The sequence below is a fragment of the Vicugna pacos genome, chromosome 5 (genome assembly GCF_048564905.1).
Source record: "Vicugna pacos chromosome 5, VicPac4, whole genome shotgun sequence".
Lineage (NCBI taxonomy): Eukaryota > Metazoa > Chordata > Mammalia > Artiodactyla > Camelidae > Vicugna > Vicugna pacos.
Window position 1 is genome coordinate 50,503,319 of NC_132991.1, and position 20,294 is coordinate 50,523,612.

At 38.1% G+C, this 20,294-nt stretch overlaps 1 protein-coding gene across 11 annotated transcripts in view; it reads right to left on the minus strand.

The window, feature by feature from the left end:
• Positions 1-848: 848 nt before the first annotated feature.
• Positions 849-20,294, minus strand: part of ZNF385B (zinc finger protein 385B) — a 367,671-nt gene continuing 348,225 nt past the window's right edge. For all 11 annotated transcript variants that reach the window (XM_072961238.1, XM_072961239.1, XM_072961242.1 and 8 more), the window contains 4 exons: positions 5,937-6,182; positions 4,959-5,137; positions 3,770-3,871; positions 849-2,355 (listed from right to left, as the gene is read on the minus strand). In XM_072961238.1, the coding sequence (XP_072817339.1) occupies positions 2,137-2,355; positions 3,770-3,871; positions 4,959-5,137; positions 5,937-6,182 (746 nt within the window). In that variant the 3' untranslated portion in view covers positions 849-2,136. The remainder of the gene's footprint in view (positions 2,356-3,769; positions 3,872-4,958; positions 5,138-5,936; positions 6,183-20,294) is intronic.

Below are 20,294 nucleotides of genomic sequence, written 5' to 3' on the forward strand. Positions count from 1 at the left end.
GGGAGTTTCAAGACAATTTTATAGGAAGACTTTTGACTCCTACCCAGAACCTCTGAAAATGCTCTCTCTGGGAGCCCTGAGTTACTATATAACTACCTGAGATCACTTAGCTGGGGAGACCGCCCGAAAGCCCATTAGAGTTCAGCCCTCCAGCTCCTCCATCCAGGCAGACACATGAGCAAAGCCAACATGGGCCTCCAGCCCAGTCCATCCACCAGCCGAATACCACCTAGGGACCTTTTATTGAGGACTTAGGGAACAGAACAGCCCGGCCAAGCCTTGCTGGAATTCCCGACCCCTGAAATCGTGATATAATAAAATGGTTTTATTTGAAGCCGTTATGCATTGGAGTAGCTCATTAAGCAGATAACTAGAAAAAGCAATGATATATTGCTCTTTACACTTAAAAACCGAGTGAGGTGGAAGAAAAGAAGGGTGGAATGATTAGAGAAGGTCAAAGGGGGAGGAATGGAATCAAATTCTCTAAAAAGAGATCATTATTGCCTTGGACAGGAATAAAAGACTAGCTAGGGATTTAGGAAACTCCCAGAATGTTTAAAAATTGTGTCACAAATTTTTGGCAGGTGGCTGAAACTCACAATTTGGGGCCACACTCACAATTTTGGCTCAACTTCTTAGAGATTCAGAGGGAAAACAGCGGTAAAGTCTCGCTTCATGCAGATGCTGTGAACAGTAATGAATAAACATGACAAATAAATAGGCTGCAAATAAGAACTGAAAATGCTAAATATGTAAGAAGCAATTTTTGCACCTACTGAAAATCCTTCAACAGATGATTTCAAATTGGAGGTGTCTCGAGAGAAAATCACTTTGAAAATACAAACAGATTTTTATTTTTTGTACTTTTATTGAAAAGGTACATTTAAAAAAATACACAGACATTTTACCATTTACAGATTGCAGATATAGATGCTCTAAAAGAGTTCATTCTATTTTGCTGTTTTATGATACCTCTTGCCCCTGATATCACAAACATTCCAGTCTTGTTGATATCAGCTTAGAAAGGGGGGCATGGGAGCACGACCTGCAACATATTCAGTGAACAGAAAGACAAACTGTTCAATTATAAATTTTTTATCTTCTGTACATTATTGCATTAGGGAGCCACAAATTTATGTAGCATCATTACAAATGAAAACAGGTTAAAAATGAAGATCATTACATAGAAATACATGGATTCATTGTCTTCTTGCAGAATGCACAAGAGGTGCAAAAATGTGCAATTTAGGAAGCTCTTTTTCTGTTTGTATACATTTGCTTAGCAACTCCAAATGGTGAGAAAGCTACGAAATAAGTTAAACAAAAATAGCAGACAGGTAGTAATTAGAGCTATGTTATATGGCTTTCTATTTCGTTTAAATATCATCAAATAAAATGTAAAATAAAGAAAATACATTACTTTATCTTTTGTTCTCTTAAAGAGAAAATTCAAAGCTACTTGGCTTCCTAACATTTACACAGCAACTAAAAATGTTTAATTCAGACAAGAGATACAGGTCTAGTACTACACAGGATACAACAGCACTTGGGTCTAAAACAGTACACAATCCCTGTCAACAATAGTACACGGAAAAGAAAACGCTGCGATCCGTCGGTAAGATGGGGTCCACAAGTAAGCACTTGTGTTCATCTATTTTTGTTCCACACTAGAATGTGCCCAGTTGGATTCCAGGATTATTTACAGACGTTGTGAGGAAGACCCTAGTTTTCAAGTCTGTCAGGAAAAGATTCCATATTGTTTCTAAGCCAGATCACACCCATGGAAAAATAAGTCAGAGAATGATATATATGTATATATATTTTTTCTGACCAATACATTTGCAAGAAACCAAATACCTCAGCTACACATATTGAATGGGGTAGGGTAGGGCAGGGGGAGGGAAACAGGGAGATAAAGCCTGGGCTGCTCAGATTCAGAAATGACAGGAGGCGCCCCTGAAAGCACTCTCCAGTCTCGTGAGGGATAACTCTTTGGAGTGGGGGCTGGGGCGGCGCTCCGCACTTTGTGGCCGGGCGGGTGGGGACGCTGTGACCCCAAATGCTCAAAGTGCTGAATCCTTTTGGCTTTCCTTCTCCACTTTCCTACTGGCCTCAACCGTCTGGGGCTGGCAGACATTAGTAGGGAGCGAAGAGGATGGAGGCAGGGGTGGCGCGGATGGGGCCGTGGCCCGGCCGCAGGAGAGCTGGAGGTATGGCCGGAGCTTGGAAGAGCGAGGCCGACGGCCGGGGCGGCAGGGACAGCGCGGTGGACACCGCCGCCGCCGCCGCCAGGGGCGAGGACAGGAAGGCCGGGGCCAAAGGCTTCATCATGTCTTTCTGGAATGCAAGTTTTGCCTAAGAGAGGGAAAAACCAGGAATGGGGTGGGGAGATTGTTTTGAATTAACAGCACCACAGACAGATGTTCATATGTAAAAGGCCAATATAAGAAAGTCAAGATGTCAAAAGCTCTACTCTCAGAAGTCAAGAAATGATTATTTTTACAAAGCTGGTTTCCAAGGCTCTTGGCATACCTTGACTTTGATTTGCTTCCATTTCCACTCTTCTGGTGGTCTTTGCCCCTGGGCACCAGGACACTGGAAAGCCTCTCTGAATAGATACTAAAGCTATTTATGCTGCTGCTCCCAAGGGAAAAACAAACATACCCAGAAGGTTTCCTGCTTAGCTCAGTTCAAAATTCTAACTTGTCTTAAACCACAATGCAGCCTTTTTGGAGAATCTGTGTTACCCTTCACTTCACATTTTTAAAAAAGCCACACTGGGTTAGGTAACGGGTTCAGGACATTAAGAACTCATGAAGAGTCATGAAAAAAAGTCAGTTTACACTTTCTCTCACCACTTAAAAAGTATTCCTTGAAAAACTGCAGCTCGTCAGATTTCTGTCCTTGGGAATGATTGTAAGTGGGCTAGAAACTTCCTCTCTTTAAAGGAACCCCAAGGTGGAATCTGCCAATGAAGTAAGAAATCAATCCTTAATTCCTCTCTTTTGCAATCAGGAAGAGCTCTGCAAGCTGGATTTGCCTAATGCACATAACACCTGCTTGCAGCATTGATGGGGGCTTTGCAAAAGCTGGAGGTAATGTCAGTATTGTCTCCAGCTGGCCAATCCCAGCTTTCAGCCTCAGATAGAGTACCACACTGGGCCGAGTCCCAGGGAAATTAGGAAATCCATCCATCTGGGTATTTATATGACATCTATTGCTGGATCCCATTGGTATTTTTGCAAAGAAAATGAAAATAGCACATATTGAGAGCAGGTAAGACAGGCTGACTGTCAACATTGCCTGCTAGATAGGGAAGGAGAGAGCAATACACACACCCACTGTACTTTCTGGGAAGGAGGAGGGGGGAAGGGAGAGTGAGAGATGGATGACACCCTAGAAAGGAGGAGGAGGACAGGAAATAGGTGGATGTTGTTTTAGGGAAGCAACCCCTTCCCCAGGTTCAGCACTCCCAGGATTCCTCAGGCATCAGTGCCTTGTTCCTGAGCCCTTTTCTTCATATGCTGAAGAAGGTAATCTCTTTAAAAGGTCCTGGTAACGCATAAGGTGTTAGCCTTTAAAGAGATTCAGTTTCTCTTTTCTAAGGAAGGGCTCTTCCAGGTGTTGTCCAGCAGGGGTTAAGTCCACTCTAAAACTTCTATGAGGGCTTTTAAATTCAAAACCGTTTCAGAACCAAATAATCTCTAGGCCCTCCTTACCTACAGCAAGGCTGCTCCAGAAAACAGGTGAGCAAGCAAGGGGAACTTACTGCTAAAATGCTTGGGCTCCGCTGGAGTTTGTTGTAAGGGCTGTACTTCGGCTTCAGTGGTTTTCCTGCAACTCGATCCTTATGCCTTCGGCTAGAAATGTGCTGAAAAAAATTTGATGCATTAGCTGAATCTACAGGTGAGTTTCATTCCGTGTAAAATATATTTCCTAGACAGAGGTCGCCGATTCCTTCATTCCCAGTTCTATGTCCACAGTTCCACGGTTCTACTCTGTTGCAACGCCTTTCTTCCTTTCCTTTCTCTATAGCACTTAACAACTTTGCCTGGTATTACCGCCGTGACTGATGAGTCTGTCTCCTTAAGCAGATTTTGGGTCCTTGGAAGACAGGCTGAACATGTACTGTCTTAGAAGTTCCTGCTCGCCTGTCAGCTCCAGGTGACTGCTGTGCTCATCTGTCTAACACCGAGCCTGGAGTCTGACATAGAGTAGTAATAGTAGTGTTAGGTAGTTAGATAAGTGGTGGCACCAGGCAGATAAGGTGGAGGAGAGGGAGGTTGGTCTGGAAGATGGCGGTATGCCCACCTTCAGCTAAAGGGGCTTTACTTCCTCTAAATGAGTGCTGGCAAGAAACTGGTTAGAAGCCGGCAGCTGCGCAACAAGGACCTAACTGGGCATGTCCCAGTGCTCACTGTAATATAATTAGCATTGTGGTTTAGGCCCCGCCCCGCCATGGGTTTTTCTGTGTGCATCACAGGTAAGGATATGCACAAAAGGGGACAAGCACGACTAAGCACTCCAGGGGCAGGAGCCGTCCATCAATTAAAAGACCACCTCAAAGCCAGGGTATAAGAGAAGGGGCAAACAAAGACCACTGCTATCCGCCCTTGGATCAGCCTGCCTCCCTCCTGGAGGTATACTTTCCCTTTGCTAAATAAAACTTTTAAAACCTTTTGCTACACAACACTTCTGTCTCCTGTCTGAATTCTTATCTTTCTGGCATGACAAGAACTGGGGTCTTTTCCTGTCCCCCTTTGGGGTAAGAGTAGGTGCACAAATATTTGGTACTAACTTTTTCTTCCACAAAGCACCTCATGTTGTACATTTTAGGCATTCTATAAAGGCTAGTATATTTATTTGTTAGCACAGTAAGAACCATCATATAGATTAGGAGATGTATAGTCAAGGGGTGACACCCAGCCACAGTGGCTACTAATTCAGGATACATTTACCTGTTTGAGTTGAATTTCTGAATTAACGTGAACATCACAGATTTCACAATGAAATGTCTTGTTCTGTAGTCCTGACCCCTTACTGCCATTTTGCATCTTTAATCTTGATCCAGGTCTAGGATAGGACTTAATTGGACCAGCCCCATTGCGAGCTTCAACCATGGTCTTATGTTTAGATCCTAAGAAAGAAATAAACATGTATTAAATAGCTATTTAAGAGCTATAAGAAGCTTTTGAGAAGTTAATCTTCAGGCTGAATTTCCCACGACTTTTTTTAGTGACCATTTTAATGCTGATTATAGATTTAACACTTTTTCATTGTAAAAAATGGAAAACTATGACTATCTAATAAAAAATAAGGAAAATATAGAGGAGCATAAGAAAATGTAGACTATTTCTATTTTCACCCTCCAAAGATAACCACTATTATCATTTTAGTGTATTTCTTTTCAGATTCTTTTCTTGGTAAACTTAAAAAAATATATACTTTCAAAACTGGGCTCGTGCTAATTAAATATCCTGAAATTTCACATATCAAATCATATACATATTTTCTTATAATTATGTTTTAATGGCTGAGTTCTATCTATCATATTGGGTTACTATAATTTGCTCAACATTTCCTTAGTGAAGGACTTCTAGTTATTTCCATTCTTTTTCCTCTTAGAAGTGTGTTGCAGTAAACATTGTACATGGATATTTATCTTCATTTCTATCACTTCATCACAATGAGTTTTGGGTATTATATTATATGCTTTTGAAACAATAAAGAATAAGACAAGTTTTATCTTCAACCTGATTTTGCCTTGCTGTTTCCAAAGTCACTACTATCATACTTTTCTTAAAAATCACACCTTTGAATCAAAAAAGTAGAGAAGACTGAACAAACCTAATGTCTGAACAACAGATAAAGTATTCTGATGGGAAAAGTTGGGTTTTGTTACAAACACTATTTAAGTTCAGACGAGAGCTGCTAACCTGTGTTGTGTGCCTCTAGCTGTGACAGGGAGTTCACAGCCACTTTGCATAGTGAACAATAAAGTAGTTTTTTGGCTTTTTCTTCTTCTGATTCAGAAACACTACCAGAAGCTCCATTTGTGCTCTTGGAGGGAGAAGTGGCTGCTCCAGGTGGCAGGGGTGTCGTGCCAGTTCTGAGGAGAAAGGAGCCACCTTCAGAGCTTGTTGCTGGACTGGAAATGCTGACTTTTAACTTCCCTTTATCTTCTAAGAGAGACACACAGAGAGAGAATGTTAAGGCCTCGTATATCACATGAACACAGATAAACTGACACAAAGGAATTAAAAATAGAAATTTGATTTCTTTTTTTTATTGACATATAGTTGCTTTACATTATTGTGTTAGTTTAGAAATTTGATTTCTAGATGTAGTTTTGATACCAGTACAGATTTTAGTTCATTGAACTTAATTTAAAAAGAACTCCTTGGCATTGGTTTCTATATCAGGTCACCCCAAGATCATGATGACTTCTGAAAAATGACTTTGTTTTCTCACTTGCAGCCAGTAGTTTTCCATCTGATATGCTTGAGTTGTAAATTATGTTCCTTTAATATATAGGAAAACCAGCTACCTTTCAATCGATTACATGATATGATGGTAACAGGAAATAAGTAAGACATGCAATAGTAGTTTCATTTGACTACTCATGTTTTAATTATGACATAACATAAAGTTAAAATTCAATTTTTACACCAAGTTAAAATTTTAACCTTGGGGTGTGGGGCAGAGTGGAGGGAAGAAACATGGTTTATTTTGGTTACGATTGGTGAAGTTTTTGCTGCTGTCTGAGTGGCAATGCCATTTATCCAAAATACAAGATGAAAAGATTTCATTTATTATACTTATTAATTACTGCAAATCTGAATCATAAGTTTCCAATAATGACATTAACCATAGGCACAAAATGAGGATTAGCCAAATTGTTTACAAACATTTTGGCATTTTGATCATGTAGTTGCTAAACGCTTATAATCCTCAAGGCCCATGTGTAGGCCATAAGAAAGGTCAGAGTGACTTTAACAGAATCTAACACTTCAGAGTTGATGTGCTATTCAAGACGCTCTGTTCAGTGGCTCCTTTGGGAAAGAAGCTGGAATTTCTAAGGCCACTGCAAAATCCATCACAAATTTAATCCTAGTAGAGACAGGGATCTTAGAAAATGTCTATAGATATGCTGATAAACTCTCATTAAGAGAGAAAAGGAATTGAAACTGAAAATTTATTGTTAATTGCCCTAGCTACCTTGGAACTGGGTATCACGGACCTGGATGACCAAGTGGGAAGGAATGACTAGCCGAACAGCAATAAGGCAGTGTGTGTCTCTTCTGCATGTGGGGCAAACCAAAGCTTTCACACACATCAAAAATGATGGGAGACCATATCTCTACTTAATTGATTTAGGGATCAGCAGTTGACTTCGATCCTTTTTCCTGCGTTGGATCCATCCAGGTCAAGACTAGACAGAGCAGAGATTCTACAGATGAATTCCAGGTCTGGGTGGTGTTTGGAATAAATGAATGTTCAGATCCCTTTTTATCCCTGGTTTCCGAAATCTGTATTCCTTTTCAGCAAGTTTGTTAAAACTTGAGGATGTCATGAAGTATGATGGAAAAGATCTTAGACTTTTACTAAACTGACCTTAATCGTATGAGAGAAGGAAGTAAAATCATTTTACTAAATGGTAATAGTAATTACAGTGAAGATCATTTCAGTTCTGGAATTCTCTCATCTATAAGGATCCCTCAGATTGAATTTGTAATTTTATAGAACTCATAAAGCAGTGAAATAATTCAGTGATCTTAACATTTGCCCCTCTGGAATTACTCAGTTTCTTGTGATGGAAGCTTAAGTCATTGCATTGCAAAATCCTTCCTTGCTTCAAGCATTTCCTAAGGTATTTGATATAAATCTGACCTAAAGAATCTGACCTGCTTTAGTCATTTACTCACTCATTCTGTCTTTTATTCATATTACTATCTTAATGTCCTTTATGTTCATCTCCCTCATATACTCTTACTTTTATCCAGAACTTTACAAAGTGCTAACACATTATTTTTTAGCTCTTACAATAAACTTGTGAAAAAGGTAAAGCTGAAAACAATGACTCCTACCTTAAAGATGTGGAAACGGAGGCCCATCAATATTAAATAGAGTCCCACAGATTAGTAGGTAGCATAAATGAGCGTGGTGTTTTCTCTAATTATTCACCTTGTAATGTATTAATCTTCCCACATACAGGGAGGACTTCATATGGCATTAACATTACAAAAGGTGTACAATAGTCACCTGAAGATGTGAAAAAGCTGTTGCTTTGTTTTACAATTATAGTTTAGTTTTAAAGCATATTTGCCTTAAACGAAAATACCTATGCTATTCAACAATAATCTGATTCAGGTTCCATTGAGAAGATGGACAAAATTATACCTTTTTCTCTCTATCCTCATTTCTTCAAGAAAAATTAATCAGATTTCCTTTTTCTATCTCCTTTTCAAAAGAGGTCATTTATTCACTAACAAATGCATATTAATAATATGCTACTTGCTGACAATGTGCTAGCCGCTGCAGAGAATAGTAAAAACAGTAATGTAGACTTTAAGAAAGTAATAGTTTAGCAGGGGAAATGAGATAGTCATTCAGAGAGCTCTAATTTATGATAGAAACTGGCAAGAGGCACGAGAGCATAGAGTTGGAAATAATTACTCCTGGTTAGAAAGAAAGAGACATTTTTCATAAACAAAGTGACGTTTGGGCTAGGTTTTGAAGATGGATTTGAAGATTAGATTTAGATAAAGCATAGAATGGGGTGAAAAGGACTAGGAAGTGAGTGGTTAGAAGAGGAAACGTGAAGAAATGCTTAGGTGTTAGAAAGTTGGGGTCTGCTGGTGAATACCTGGCATAAGGTAATGGTGGGCATAGGTGCTGGCAGCAGGTGTAATGGGAGATATTATTATAAAGATGAACTGCGTCAAAAGGCAGAAAATATCTTTAAACCAATTAATATAGATACTAAGGATAGCTGTTTCCCTTTCGAAAATATTAAGAGGTATGGAGTGTTTAGCATTTACATGATTTAATATTTAGATAAATTATGTTTTAGTTTTTATGCCCTGGAGAGGCCAGAGTCTTAATCTTTGAGACTATTAGGGACATATTTTGACTTTGGAAATGTGTAAATGGCTCCATGATAATCAGGGAATTCCACCACTGTATTGATACTAGCTAGTCAAGATGATCGATCCAACAATCAGGAAGTCCTTGATGCAATAATTTATTTAAATTGTGGCATTCTTTCTGCATGGGTAAACTTATAAGCATCAAAGCATAATTTTATTATTTCTCATTTTAATTGCTTGATATTTTTTATCAAAATCCATTGTATTATTTCTGTTTCCTTACTGGCATTTTAAAGCCTTATTTTGTATATTTGAAAGTTTAATTAATGTACTGTTTACTTCTGTTTCTTTTAATAAAGATGCATGTCATCTGGAACTTCTGGTTAATATGAATTCCATTTTCAAGTATTCCCTCACCTAATGTTAATTAGCAAGCCTTCTGCCTGCCTTAATTATTTCCTGATTACTCAAACACCTTTTTTAAGGTTTTATCCTACAGGATTTTGAAGCAAAATTTGCTAAGCTACATCAGAATTGCCCTTTGTAACAAATATCCATAATTTATGCATCGAAGTGACTTTAGTTCTTCAAAGTGGCTTTCTTGGGAGGTCCCACATTGATTCACTTATTTCCCAAAGCTTTAAACATTTTGAAAACTCCTTTTTTGGGAAGAGTTTTCATATCTAGTTGGTAAACCATGAGAAGGAAATCAGTCTTCAATCTTTGTGTGTCACCCTTATTTTTCACTCCAAAACTTTTACCCCAGTTAACCCACCTGTTCTTCCAGCTTAGCACGATTTTACTCAAATACAGCCTCAGAGGGCTAATATGCTAGCACAGAAGATGAAAAGAACATGCCAGAAGTTCTGAAAGCGGTTTGTAGAAACTAATCTTTCTGGTAACTAGAAGAATCGTGTCCATTTATAGGCCTTAATTTTAAAAACAATTAAAATAATATTCTAACTACATTGCAGATCTTATTTTGACATAGAACTTTGGAAGCTATAGTCAAATATTTATGATTCCACTTAATAAGGTTTACTCTTGAGTTTAATGTTATCAATATAAGAAGTTTTTTTCTAATCAGATTTCAATGGTTTAATAACAAATACATATTTTGTACAATAAATTTATGCTGGATGTAGAAAATATAGTCAGAAAAATATTTTAAAAAACTAAAATCATCCATGACTTTATCATCTAAAATAAAAGTCAGCAAACTTTTTCTGTAAAGCACTAGATGGCACATGTAGTAGGATGTCACCAGGATGCTGGCAGCAAGAGCCTGAGGAGTGGACCTCTGGTGGTGGGGACTGAAGAAGGATTGGAAGAAGCACATGAAGATCTTATACATGGTCCTTGAGAAGCATCTGGACACCTATTATGCAGAAGGCAACAATGACTGTCCTTAAGTAAAAAGACAATTGCTCTTTCCTGCCCCTCTCTAATTACGTCTCCCATCCCTAACAATTGGAAAGTGCAAGAATTGGAAATGATATGATGGAAAAGAAAGAGTCAGGAGGAAGGAAATGTTTAATTGGATAAGAGCCTGAAGTCTCAAATAAGAACAGACTTTCTAATATCTGACAATGTCTTTGAGGAATGAGAAAGGAATATTCAACAGAGTATACAGGCACTCTTATTTGTACTCTACTGAATTCTTGTGTTCAGTAAACCATTTATATAAACAGCATTGTGTATAGACATCTCTGTATACTTGTCTAATAGTTTGCTCAAGAGGTAAACTTTGAAGAGGAATTGCTGGGACAAAGACTATGTACATTTTCGAGCCTGTGATACACATTGCCAAAGTGTCCTCCAGATGGTCATACAAATTAATACTCATAGAGCTTTGTAGGAGATTGCTGGCTTCCCAGTACCTTTACCAGCCTAATCACCCATTGTTTTTGCCAATCTGACACATGAAATATAGTATCTCTTTGTCAATTTGATTTGCATTTCTTTTTATATTAAAGGGATTGAATATCTTTTCATAATATTAATGATGAAAATGAAATTTGTGTTTTACAGTAATTTTTTAAACATTCTTAATTCTAAATGGGAATAAAACTCTTGAACTAAATGCATTTTTGGGAGTTGAAATTTTTACACTAAATAAGAACTTTGCCACAGTAACAAGCTTCTTTTTATACACAGCTAATATTGTTAAGTTGGCTGGAGTGTGGGTCTTAGAAGCTGAATTCAGGAGCTCAATCCATATTTGAAGAAGTTTGCTTTTATGTAGAACAAAAAATTGGCCTAATAGCTGCTCCAGGCAGTTATATCTTAGAGTGATCATTTAAGTAGCAATAATAATCACAAATCAATAGCTGACGCTAACTGAATCCTCACTGTAGACCAAGCACTATGATAAGAACTTATATTCATTATCTCATTTATTTTTCATATACTCTAATGAGGTAGATACTGTTACTATCTGTATCTTTTTAATTTTTTATTGAGGTATAACATATACTGTAAGGTACATTAAATTTAATGAATTTATACATATGTATACATTTGTGTAAACATAAGATATAAGGTATATAGAATATAAGAGATATTGATATACAAGATAAAAAGATATAGAATATTTCTACCATCTTAGAAGGCTCCCTTGAACCCCCAATCTGTTGATACACCCCCCAAAGATAACCATGGTTCTCATCTCTATCAACTTAGATCAGTTTTGCCTATTTTTGAACTTCATATAAATGGAATCACCCAATATATATTCTTTTGTGCCTGTCTTCTTTTACTCAACATTATGTCTATCCATAGAAGTTTATATTTTTTTGTATTGGCTGGATAGTATTCACTGCATGACTATGCCACGATTTATTTATCTATTTTACTACTAAGAAGCATTTGAAATGTGTTTTCAGTTTTTGGCTATTTTGAGTAATGCTACTATAAACATTCTTATACATGTTTTTGGTAGACATAAATACTCACTTATGGTATATATACATACACATATAGACATACATACATGGGCGTATAATTGCTAGGTGTGTGTATATATATATATATATATATATATATATATATATATATTTGTGTGTGTATGCATGTGTGTGTGTGTGTGTGTGTGTGTATACACCTACATATCTATATATATCTTCAGTAGATTCTGAAGAGTTTTCTAAAATGGTTGAACTGATTTATATTCCTACCAGTAAAGTATGAGAATTCCAATTGTTCCACATTCTAACACATGGTATCAGTATTGTAGTCAGTCCTTTTGATTTAGCTGTTCTGATGGGGGTGTAGTGGTATCTTACTGTGGTTCTAATTTGTATTTCCCTAATGACTAATGCTGTGGAACACCTTTGCATATTTTTATAGGCTAATTGCGTATCTTCTTTTGTGAAGTGCTAGGTCAAATCTTTTGCTCATTAAAAAAAAAAAAGGATTGTCAGTTTTTTTCTTATTGCTTTACAGGAATTCTTTATATAGTCCAAACAGGAGTCCTTTGTCAGATACATGTGTTACAAATCATCTTGCAGATAGTGGTATGTTTTTCTCTCTCAAAGTGTTGTCTTATAACCACAATCGTTCAGGAAGGAAAAACAACGAAGGCTTAGAAAGATTAAGTAACTTCCTACAGGCATTCAATTAAGAAGTGGTAGAGATGGATTCAAATACAGGCTTCTGAATCCTGAGCCAGTGTTTCCTACCGCTCTTCTGTTTTGCACAAGTATAGACTTAGAATGCTCAGTCTCAGTAATACTTTCTTGAAGGTCTGCCATTGTTAGACAAAGGTGAGTGGACGGTAATCTTTGTATATCTTAGTTAAAGAATGCCATACAAAGCATAGCACATAATAGGCAAAACTTGCTCAGAACCAGACAAATAAGTCTGTTTTAATACAGTTTCTTTAAGGTTGCAACTTTGCATGTAACCTAGGAAAGCAAAAGACAACAGCCTTTAAAAAAAAAAGGCATTTCAAGCAAAAATTTGCTTAGGTTTTTTCCTTTGCTGAGTTTTCACTTCTTGGCTAATTTCCCAGAAGGGTAAATGGACACCCCAAAGGTCTCCAATTCCCTATGCAAAGTAAAAATTTCCCTACATTTTGTCTTTTGATAACAATGTCTTGATTTACCAAGTTGTACAAATTAAAACTACTAAGGGCTATCACTTTCTGCCACTGAGAAAAGGCAAAGATTAAAAAATTATACGAGGAGAAGATAGAGCACCTGCTTAATGGGAGTGTAAACCAGCAGAAGTATTTGGAAACATCGGTGAAATTCATACCAATTCACCAAGTAAGTCCCATCTAAGAATGTATCCTAAGGAAACAACCATCTGTCTGTCCAATAAATCTAATAATTATTAAGTACTTATGATGTGGTATACACTATTCTAGGTGCTAAAGTTAGAGGTGAAAAGACCCAGTCTTTGATGCAATAAAATTAATTATCTAGTGGGGGAGACAGAAAGGTATGCATGTATATATACACATACACACATATGCTCACATATATTTATAAAATATGTTATATATAATATAAGCATGTACAAGACATGTTTAAGCATATGTAAAATTATATATAAAATATATGTATATAATATATACATAATGTATCTATATGTATGTACATACAGTCTTATCGTATTAAATGTGCTAAAGAGAACAATAAGGCAGGGCATGTTAATAGTCAGTTTGAGCCTGTCTAAAGAGGGAATATTTGACAGACACTTGAATGAAATAACAGGAATTCTGGGAGGAAGAGCATTCCAGGAAGAAACAATTACAAGTGCAAAAACTTTAAAGTGAAACAAGCAAGGTCAAGGTGAGTGAGAAGGGGGTGACGCAGGCTGTGAGGTGCAGGAGCTGACCAGGGCCCGGATCACATGCAGTCTCTTAGAGCAGGAGAGAAATCTGGATGTGATCTAAGTGTGACTGCTGAGCAGGAAGGAGAGGTGATAGGAGTCAGGTTTTCGTAAGAGCATTATGACTGCTATGTGGAGAAGAGCCTGTGGAAGGAGGAACGCAGGAAGATCAGCTAGGAGACGAATGTAGCTGTCCTCGAGGGAGCTGACGACTGCTTGGACCAAGGTGGTGGTCGAGAAGTGAGCAGTACTTTCAGGATACATTTGTGGGGAGAAACAACCAGGCTTACTGACTGACTGGATATGGGGTATCAGAGAAGGAGAGGAATCAAGGATTACTACCAAAGTTTTAGCATGGATGCTTGGTGAATGGTGGATGGTACCATTCACTGAAATTAGAGATAATGGTGTTTAGGATGGTAACCAAACTTCCTGGTCTCTCAGCCAAGAAAACTTGGCTATTCCTAGTTCCCTCCTTGACTGATTAACCTCCAGCAAGTGACTTAAGTGACTGGTGCCTTAATTGGAACATGTGCAAAATACTACCATTTTCTCACTGGACTCTAAGAACCAAGAAGACTGTAAAGGGAGGCAAGGGCTTCAGGTGGAAGAAACAATGAAGCTCAAGTGACTCCCAGTTAATACTAATGAGATCAAGGTCATGGGTTCTCTTTCACTCAGGAGCTGGGGCTATCTAAATCCATGGTTTTTGTTTGTTTTTTTTGTCACTGAGGACTGGAAAAAAAATGTGGCCCAGTCTTTACAAGCAAATCACCACAACTGGACAATCCCAGCTCACACCCCAGGCCCTAAAGCAATGATTTTAATTTTTAATTTTTAATTTTTTAGAAACAATATTCATTCATTTGCATATTACCTTTATCATTATGGTTTAAAAGACTCAAATTTTGAATAGAGTTTTAATATGTGTATTTTGCTTTCAATAAAAATGCAACAGGTTCTCTGCTTATTGTTTAGTCATTTACCATTTGTCAAAGAGAGTCTTAGAAAAACTATGACCCTTGCTCACTGACACTCACCACTATCTTCCCAAGAGAAGGCTTCCAGAAGCACAGGAGTCCCTTTTAGAAGAATACTCGGGAAACCAAGGCTACAATTTCATTAGACTCGTACTTTTTGCTTTCTGAGGTCACTGAACGGTACTGCTTGCCACTTTTTGCAATTAATTTTTCCTTTTTATACTTAATATTGCACGAAAAGGATTAGGCAACAGAGGCATGCAGTGAAAGGACTGCTGGTCACATTCTGTCCTGTTTTCACAAAATCCAACATTTCACTATTATTTCAAAAAAACCAAAAAACCCCACAAAGCAGTGCCCATATTACTGCTTAACACTCATTAAAGTAAGTTAGTTTACTTTGATAAGGAACTCTGAAATCATTCTCTTCTGCTTTATCTTCCTACTTTCTGAGTGGGAAATTAACGGGTATCAGAGTACCTACTTCCTTAGTGTGGTTCGTGAGGAACGAAGCTGAAAAGCCCATGGGCTCTGTGCCGGACAAAGAAACACTGCAAACCTGTATGTTTGTCAGCTGGTGTGCTGTAGAAGACTTCTTGAGCCTTCGCCTCATTGGTCCCCTCCTTACCTACACTTTGACACAGTACAAGTGATGGAAACCACCAACTCATGACAGATTTTAAAGTTGAAGGAATTCCCTAAAGATAGGTGACAGATTTGCAGAAAATAAAAAGCAGCAGCACAGAAGCTGCAAGATGAACAAGCCAGTTTGGCGCCTTGGGGTTCTTTGCAAAACAAACTGTAATAAGAGGTGTACAGATGCTAGAGCATCATCACTACACCGCTGGACACACAAAGACAGGAGTATGCAGTTGTAGTATAACAGGACCGCACCTGCTAAAGGAGGAGGAAAAAAAGACCTACACTGCAGATGACAATTCAGATATCACAGTCAGTTTGCCTCCCTTTATTTATTGGATGTTTTCTTGGAAGGTGATGTGCAAAGAGATCTTGGAAAATTTAGTAATAATTTGAGTGTACGATTTAAAAGACTTTTTTGAAGGCAGAGCTCTCTTGGTAATGCAATAACCATATACACTTATTTTAAAATTCTGTAAACTTACAGATAAGATTTGCTTAAATTAGAAACATGTATGGTGAAAAAGTTATCTACCTGGAGAACAGGTTGATAAATCAGACAAAGGGGAAAAAAGTGACTCTATAAGAGAAATATACACAGTCAGCCAGCTTCCCCACGGAAGTTTTACCCTTTTTTCTTAAGTTTCCTATCAACACTGCAAATCTCTCATGAGCAAATGTCTGCTCTCCTATTTCTTAGAGAAATGGGGAAGCTGGACGAGTTCACCACTGATGTTACAATTCCTTCCCTCTGCACGTGTTTTGTTTACACCTCTGAGGAAAAGGTTCATGCTTCCACCTGGACTCTCTACCTTTTAAGTCTCTTCTCTCTTTCCTATAGCTCCGACTACATTGCTTCATTGGTTCTTCCTGTTTACAAAATGCTGAAACTTCCATGTTCCAAAAGTCACTCCCTGACTTGGTTCACTCCTGGAGCTCTCCACGTGTCTTCTCTGTGGCGCTGAACTTGACGTGGTCCTGTGAAGTGGCTCTTTCCACTTCCTCTCTCCCTGCCCATCCTTGCCCTCCTACAAAGGCCAATGGTCTCTCTTCAGTCTTCTCTTCCACTGGGCACAGATTATTTCTTGAAATACTTCTCCCCCTTGATGTCCTGGTTCTCGTGGACCTGCCCTTGCCTGTTCTCCTTCAGCCTCTCTAACAGCCCATTCCAGGCCCCGTTCACCAGGTCCTGTTCTTCTGCCTGCCCCTAAGTGTTGGCACTCCTTCAGGTCACTTCTTGTCCTCTTCTTAGGCATATGTGGCCTAATTCACTCCAATGACTTCCTCCATCACACTGACACACATTCCTAAACTCAAGGTGAAACCTCTATCTTCCTCACAGGTTCAAGGCCCCCTTTCCCCTAACGGTCTGTGGGACATCTATTTCTAGATGTTTCACGGGTATTTCAAACTTAACATGCCTAGTACTGAATGGATGAGCTGCCCCACATATAGGGACCCTTCCAAGGAGTCCCTATATCTTATTTAATTTTATTTAATTTTTATTTCCTTATTTTATTGAAGTAGAGTTGATTTATAATGTTGTGTTAGTTTCTGGTGTACAGCAGAGTGATTCAGTTATACATATATTTATTTTTTTCATATTCTTTTTTATTATAGGTTATTGCAGGATATTGAAATCATTCCCTGTGCTATACAGTAGAACTTTGCTGTTTATCTACTCTATATATAGTAGTTTGTATCTGCTAATCACAAACTCCTAATTTATCCCTCTCCCCAAGAAGTCCCCATATCAATTAATGACATTACAGTTGTATGCTAGAATTTTTAGCAAAGATTTTTGAATTCTTCCCTCTTTTATCACCTGCATTTAATGAATGATCAAAGTTTATTGATCCTATCTTCTAAATACCTCTTCTATCAGCCTTATTCACCTTTTCATCCAGCAGACGTTTACTCAGCATCTACCATGTACCACTGCCTCATTTCAGGGCCTCATCTGTTCTCTCTGGATTACCATACAACTTCTCTACAGATCTTGTTACTACTAGTCTACTCGGAGTCATTCCCCCTCCTTCCCCGCTCTATGTTCTCATAATCCTCTTCATGTAATTATATTTTGATCTTACATTAACTACAATTTTTTTCACACTTAAAGTCATTACAAGGATAGAGTGATTCTTGAGTCCTAGAACAATGTATTAATTGATCTTTGTGACCAGTGGATAGAAAACCATAGGTGGGCAATACATCTGTTGAAATTAGGAATGTTTAATTCATTGCAGTGCTTTCTAGCCTCACAAGTAAAGTGCTAGAAAAATTCACTATTAATAGCTGAATTATAACTAGTGAAATAAATATAGATGGACCAGATAAATATGTTTCAGCTGTTGATTATGTAAAATACTTACATTATTGTTTCCGAAGATTTTATATATATATATATTTTATATATACACAATCAATATTTAATGCCATTTGAGGTTAAAACATTTCCTTTAAGAATGACATCTCCTTGAAGTATACTAGGACAGAGTCATAACAACACATTCTTTGTGCCAGGCCCACTATTTTGATATCTGGTAAAGTGAACAAATCTATGGATTTTATTATCTCCTTTATGAGGAATGCTACCCAAACTTACATATAAATAAGAACCCCTGCCAGAAAATCTAAAGTACAAGTAAAAACACAAATGTCACAAAAACATAGGCAGTTCTCTTTGCAACTGAACTCATGTCCTGGTCTCTGGCAAGGCTACTCACAGAACTACGGGTTATATATTTGGAGCCTCATCAGAAGTTCTTAGCCGAACAGCCCATCTAGCCAAAGTTGTAAACAGTCAGTAACAAATTACATTGCACTACATTCATCTGAGTTGCCAACAAATACATGGTTTATATATTTATGAAATAATGACAACAAGTTCCAAGTACTGTGGTCTTAATTTTCCCCACCCTTGTAGATAATAGATGTCCCTCACTGAAGGTGTCATTATGCAGGCTTTGTTTCTTGATGAGAATGCCACTCAGGACCAACTCAAATCCCCAAGGCACATAACCTTTATTTACCAGGTGTCCTGAGACTGATTCATTATACTGGGAATCCTTTAGTCACCCATTTGGGCTTCTCCAACTAGATGCTTCATTTAAACTTGATTTAATTCCAAGTGTCCCCAGGGGTTACCCAGCATACTATATAGGCTGGTTTACTTCACAACACCTGCTAGGTAGCTCGCTTGCTCTGGTGGTCTTAGGACTTCTCGTTGGAAAATGTATGATCTCAATGCCCCACTTCAGGGTGAACCGCTTGACCACTTGGCACATGGAAGTGTTCTGTCTATGGCTTATGCTACTTCGCAGATGTGGAAAATAAAACATAGTATTTATGTGACAAGCCTAGAATCATCAAGAAGCCAAGGATAGACATGGACATTAAAGCTAGTTTTTGAAATCCTCAGAGCACTAAAATATTACACATGGGGCCAGTTTGATGCTGGTGGGCCCCTCCCATTCAATGCCATATTACCATGCCTCCAGCTGAGTTCCAGAAACCCAGTCTTTTCAAGCATATTTGATCACTGTGAAGCTTGCTAATTCCTAATTAACTATGTTTATGTCTAATTTTCATACCTTGGCATTTAGACTAATTCTGGAAGCAGGGGAAATTATTTACAAATGAAAGTGACTCTTTACTGAATCAGAATCTTACTTTGAAAAAGACAAAAAAGCGTATTTATTAAGTAACTTAGGCCCCATAAAAGTCAGGTGAGTATACGACCCAGGAATCCCACTCCTGGGCTTGTATCCAGAAGGAAATCTACTTCAGGATGACACCTGCACTCCAATGTTCATAGCAGCACTATTTACAATAGCCAAGACATGGAAACAGCCTAAATGTCCATCAATAGGTGACTGGATAAAGAAGATGTGGTATATTTATACAATGGAATACTACTCAGCCATAAAAACCGACAACATAATGCCATTTGCAGCAATATGGATGCTCCTAGAGAATGTCATTCTAAGTGAAGTAAGCCAGAAAGAGAAAGAAAAATACCATATGAGATCGCTCATATATGGAATCTAAAGACTCATGGACAGAGAATACAGACTTGTGGTTACCAGGGGGGTAGAGGGTGGGAAGGGATAGACTGGGATTTCAAAATTGTAGAATAGATAAACAAGATTACACTGTATAGCACAGGGAAATATACACAGAATGTTATGATAACTCACAGAGAAAAAAATGTGACAATGAGTGTGTATATGTCCATGAATGACTGAAAAATTGTGCTGAACACTGGAATTTGACACAACATTGTAAAATGATTATAAATCAATAAAAAATGTTAAAAAAAAAAAGTCAGGTGACTAATTTCATAAGTTCCGAACAGGTCATGGGCTGTAATTTTCTGCCGGGCTACAATCCTGACTTAGGATGTCCCTGCTCTTTCCACTTGAAAGCCTATGTCAGTTGGGTTCTAGCCATCGAGCTACACCCTGTAGCGATTTTGTGGTCCAATGAATTGACAGTTATGGCCTTCCTTGTCTGAGCACCACATGACAACTGCCGCATTGTCCCTGGTGCCACTTTGTTGGAGAGCAGACGCTGCCAGTCTCACACTCAGATAAAACAGTGGCATCTCCAAATATCTCCATGTTGAAAGCTGGCAGCCTGCATTCTGTACCAACGAGCTGGCACTGACATTAGTGAACTTGTCACTTCTAAGCCAGCACAAAAGAGGGCTTGTTTGCTAGAGCTGGAATCTAATGAACAGCTTTCTCCT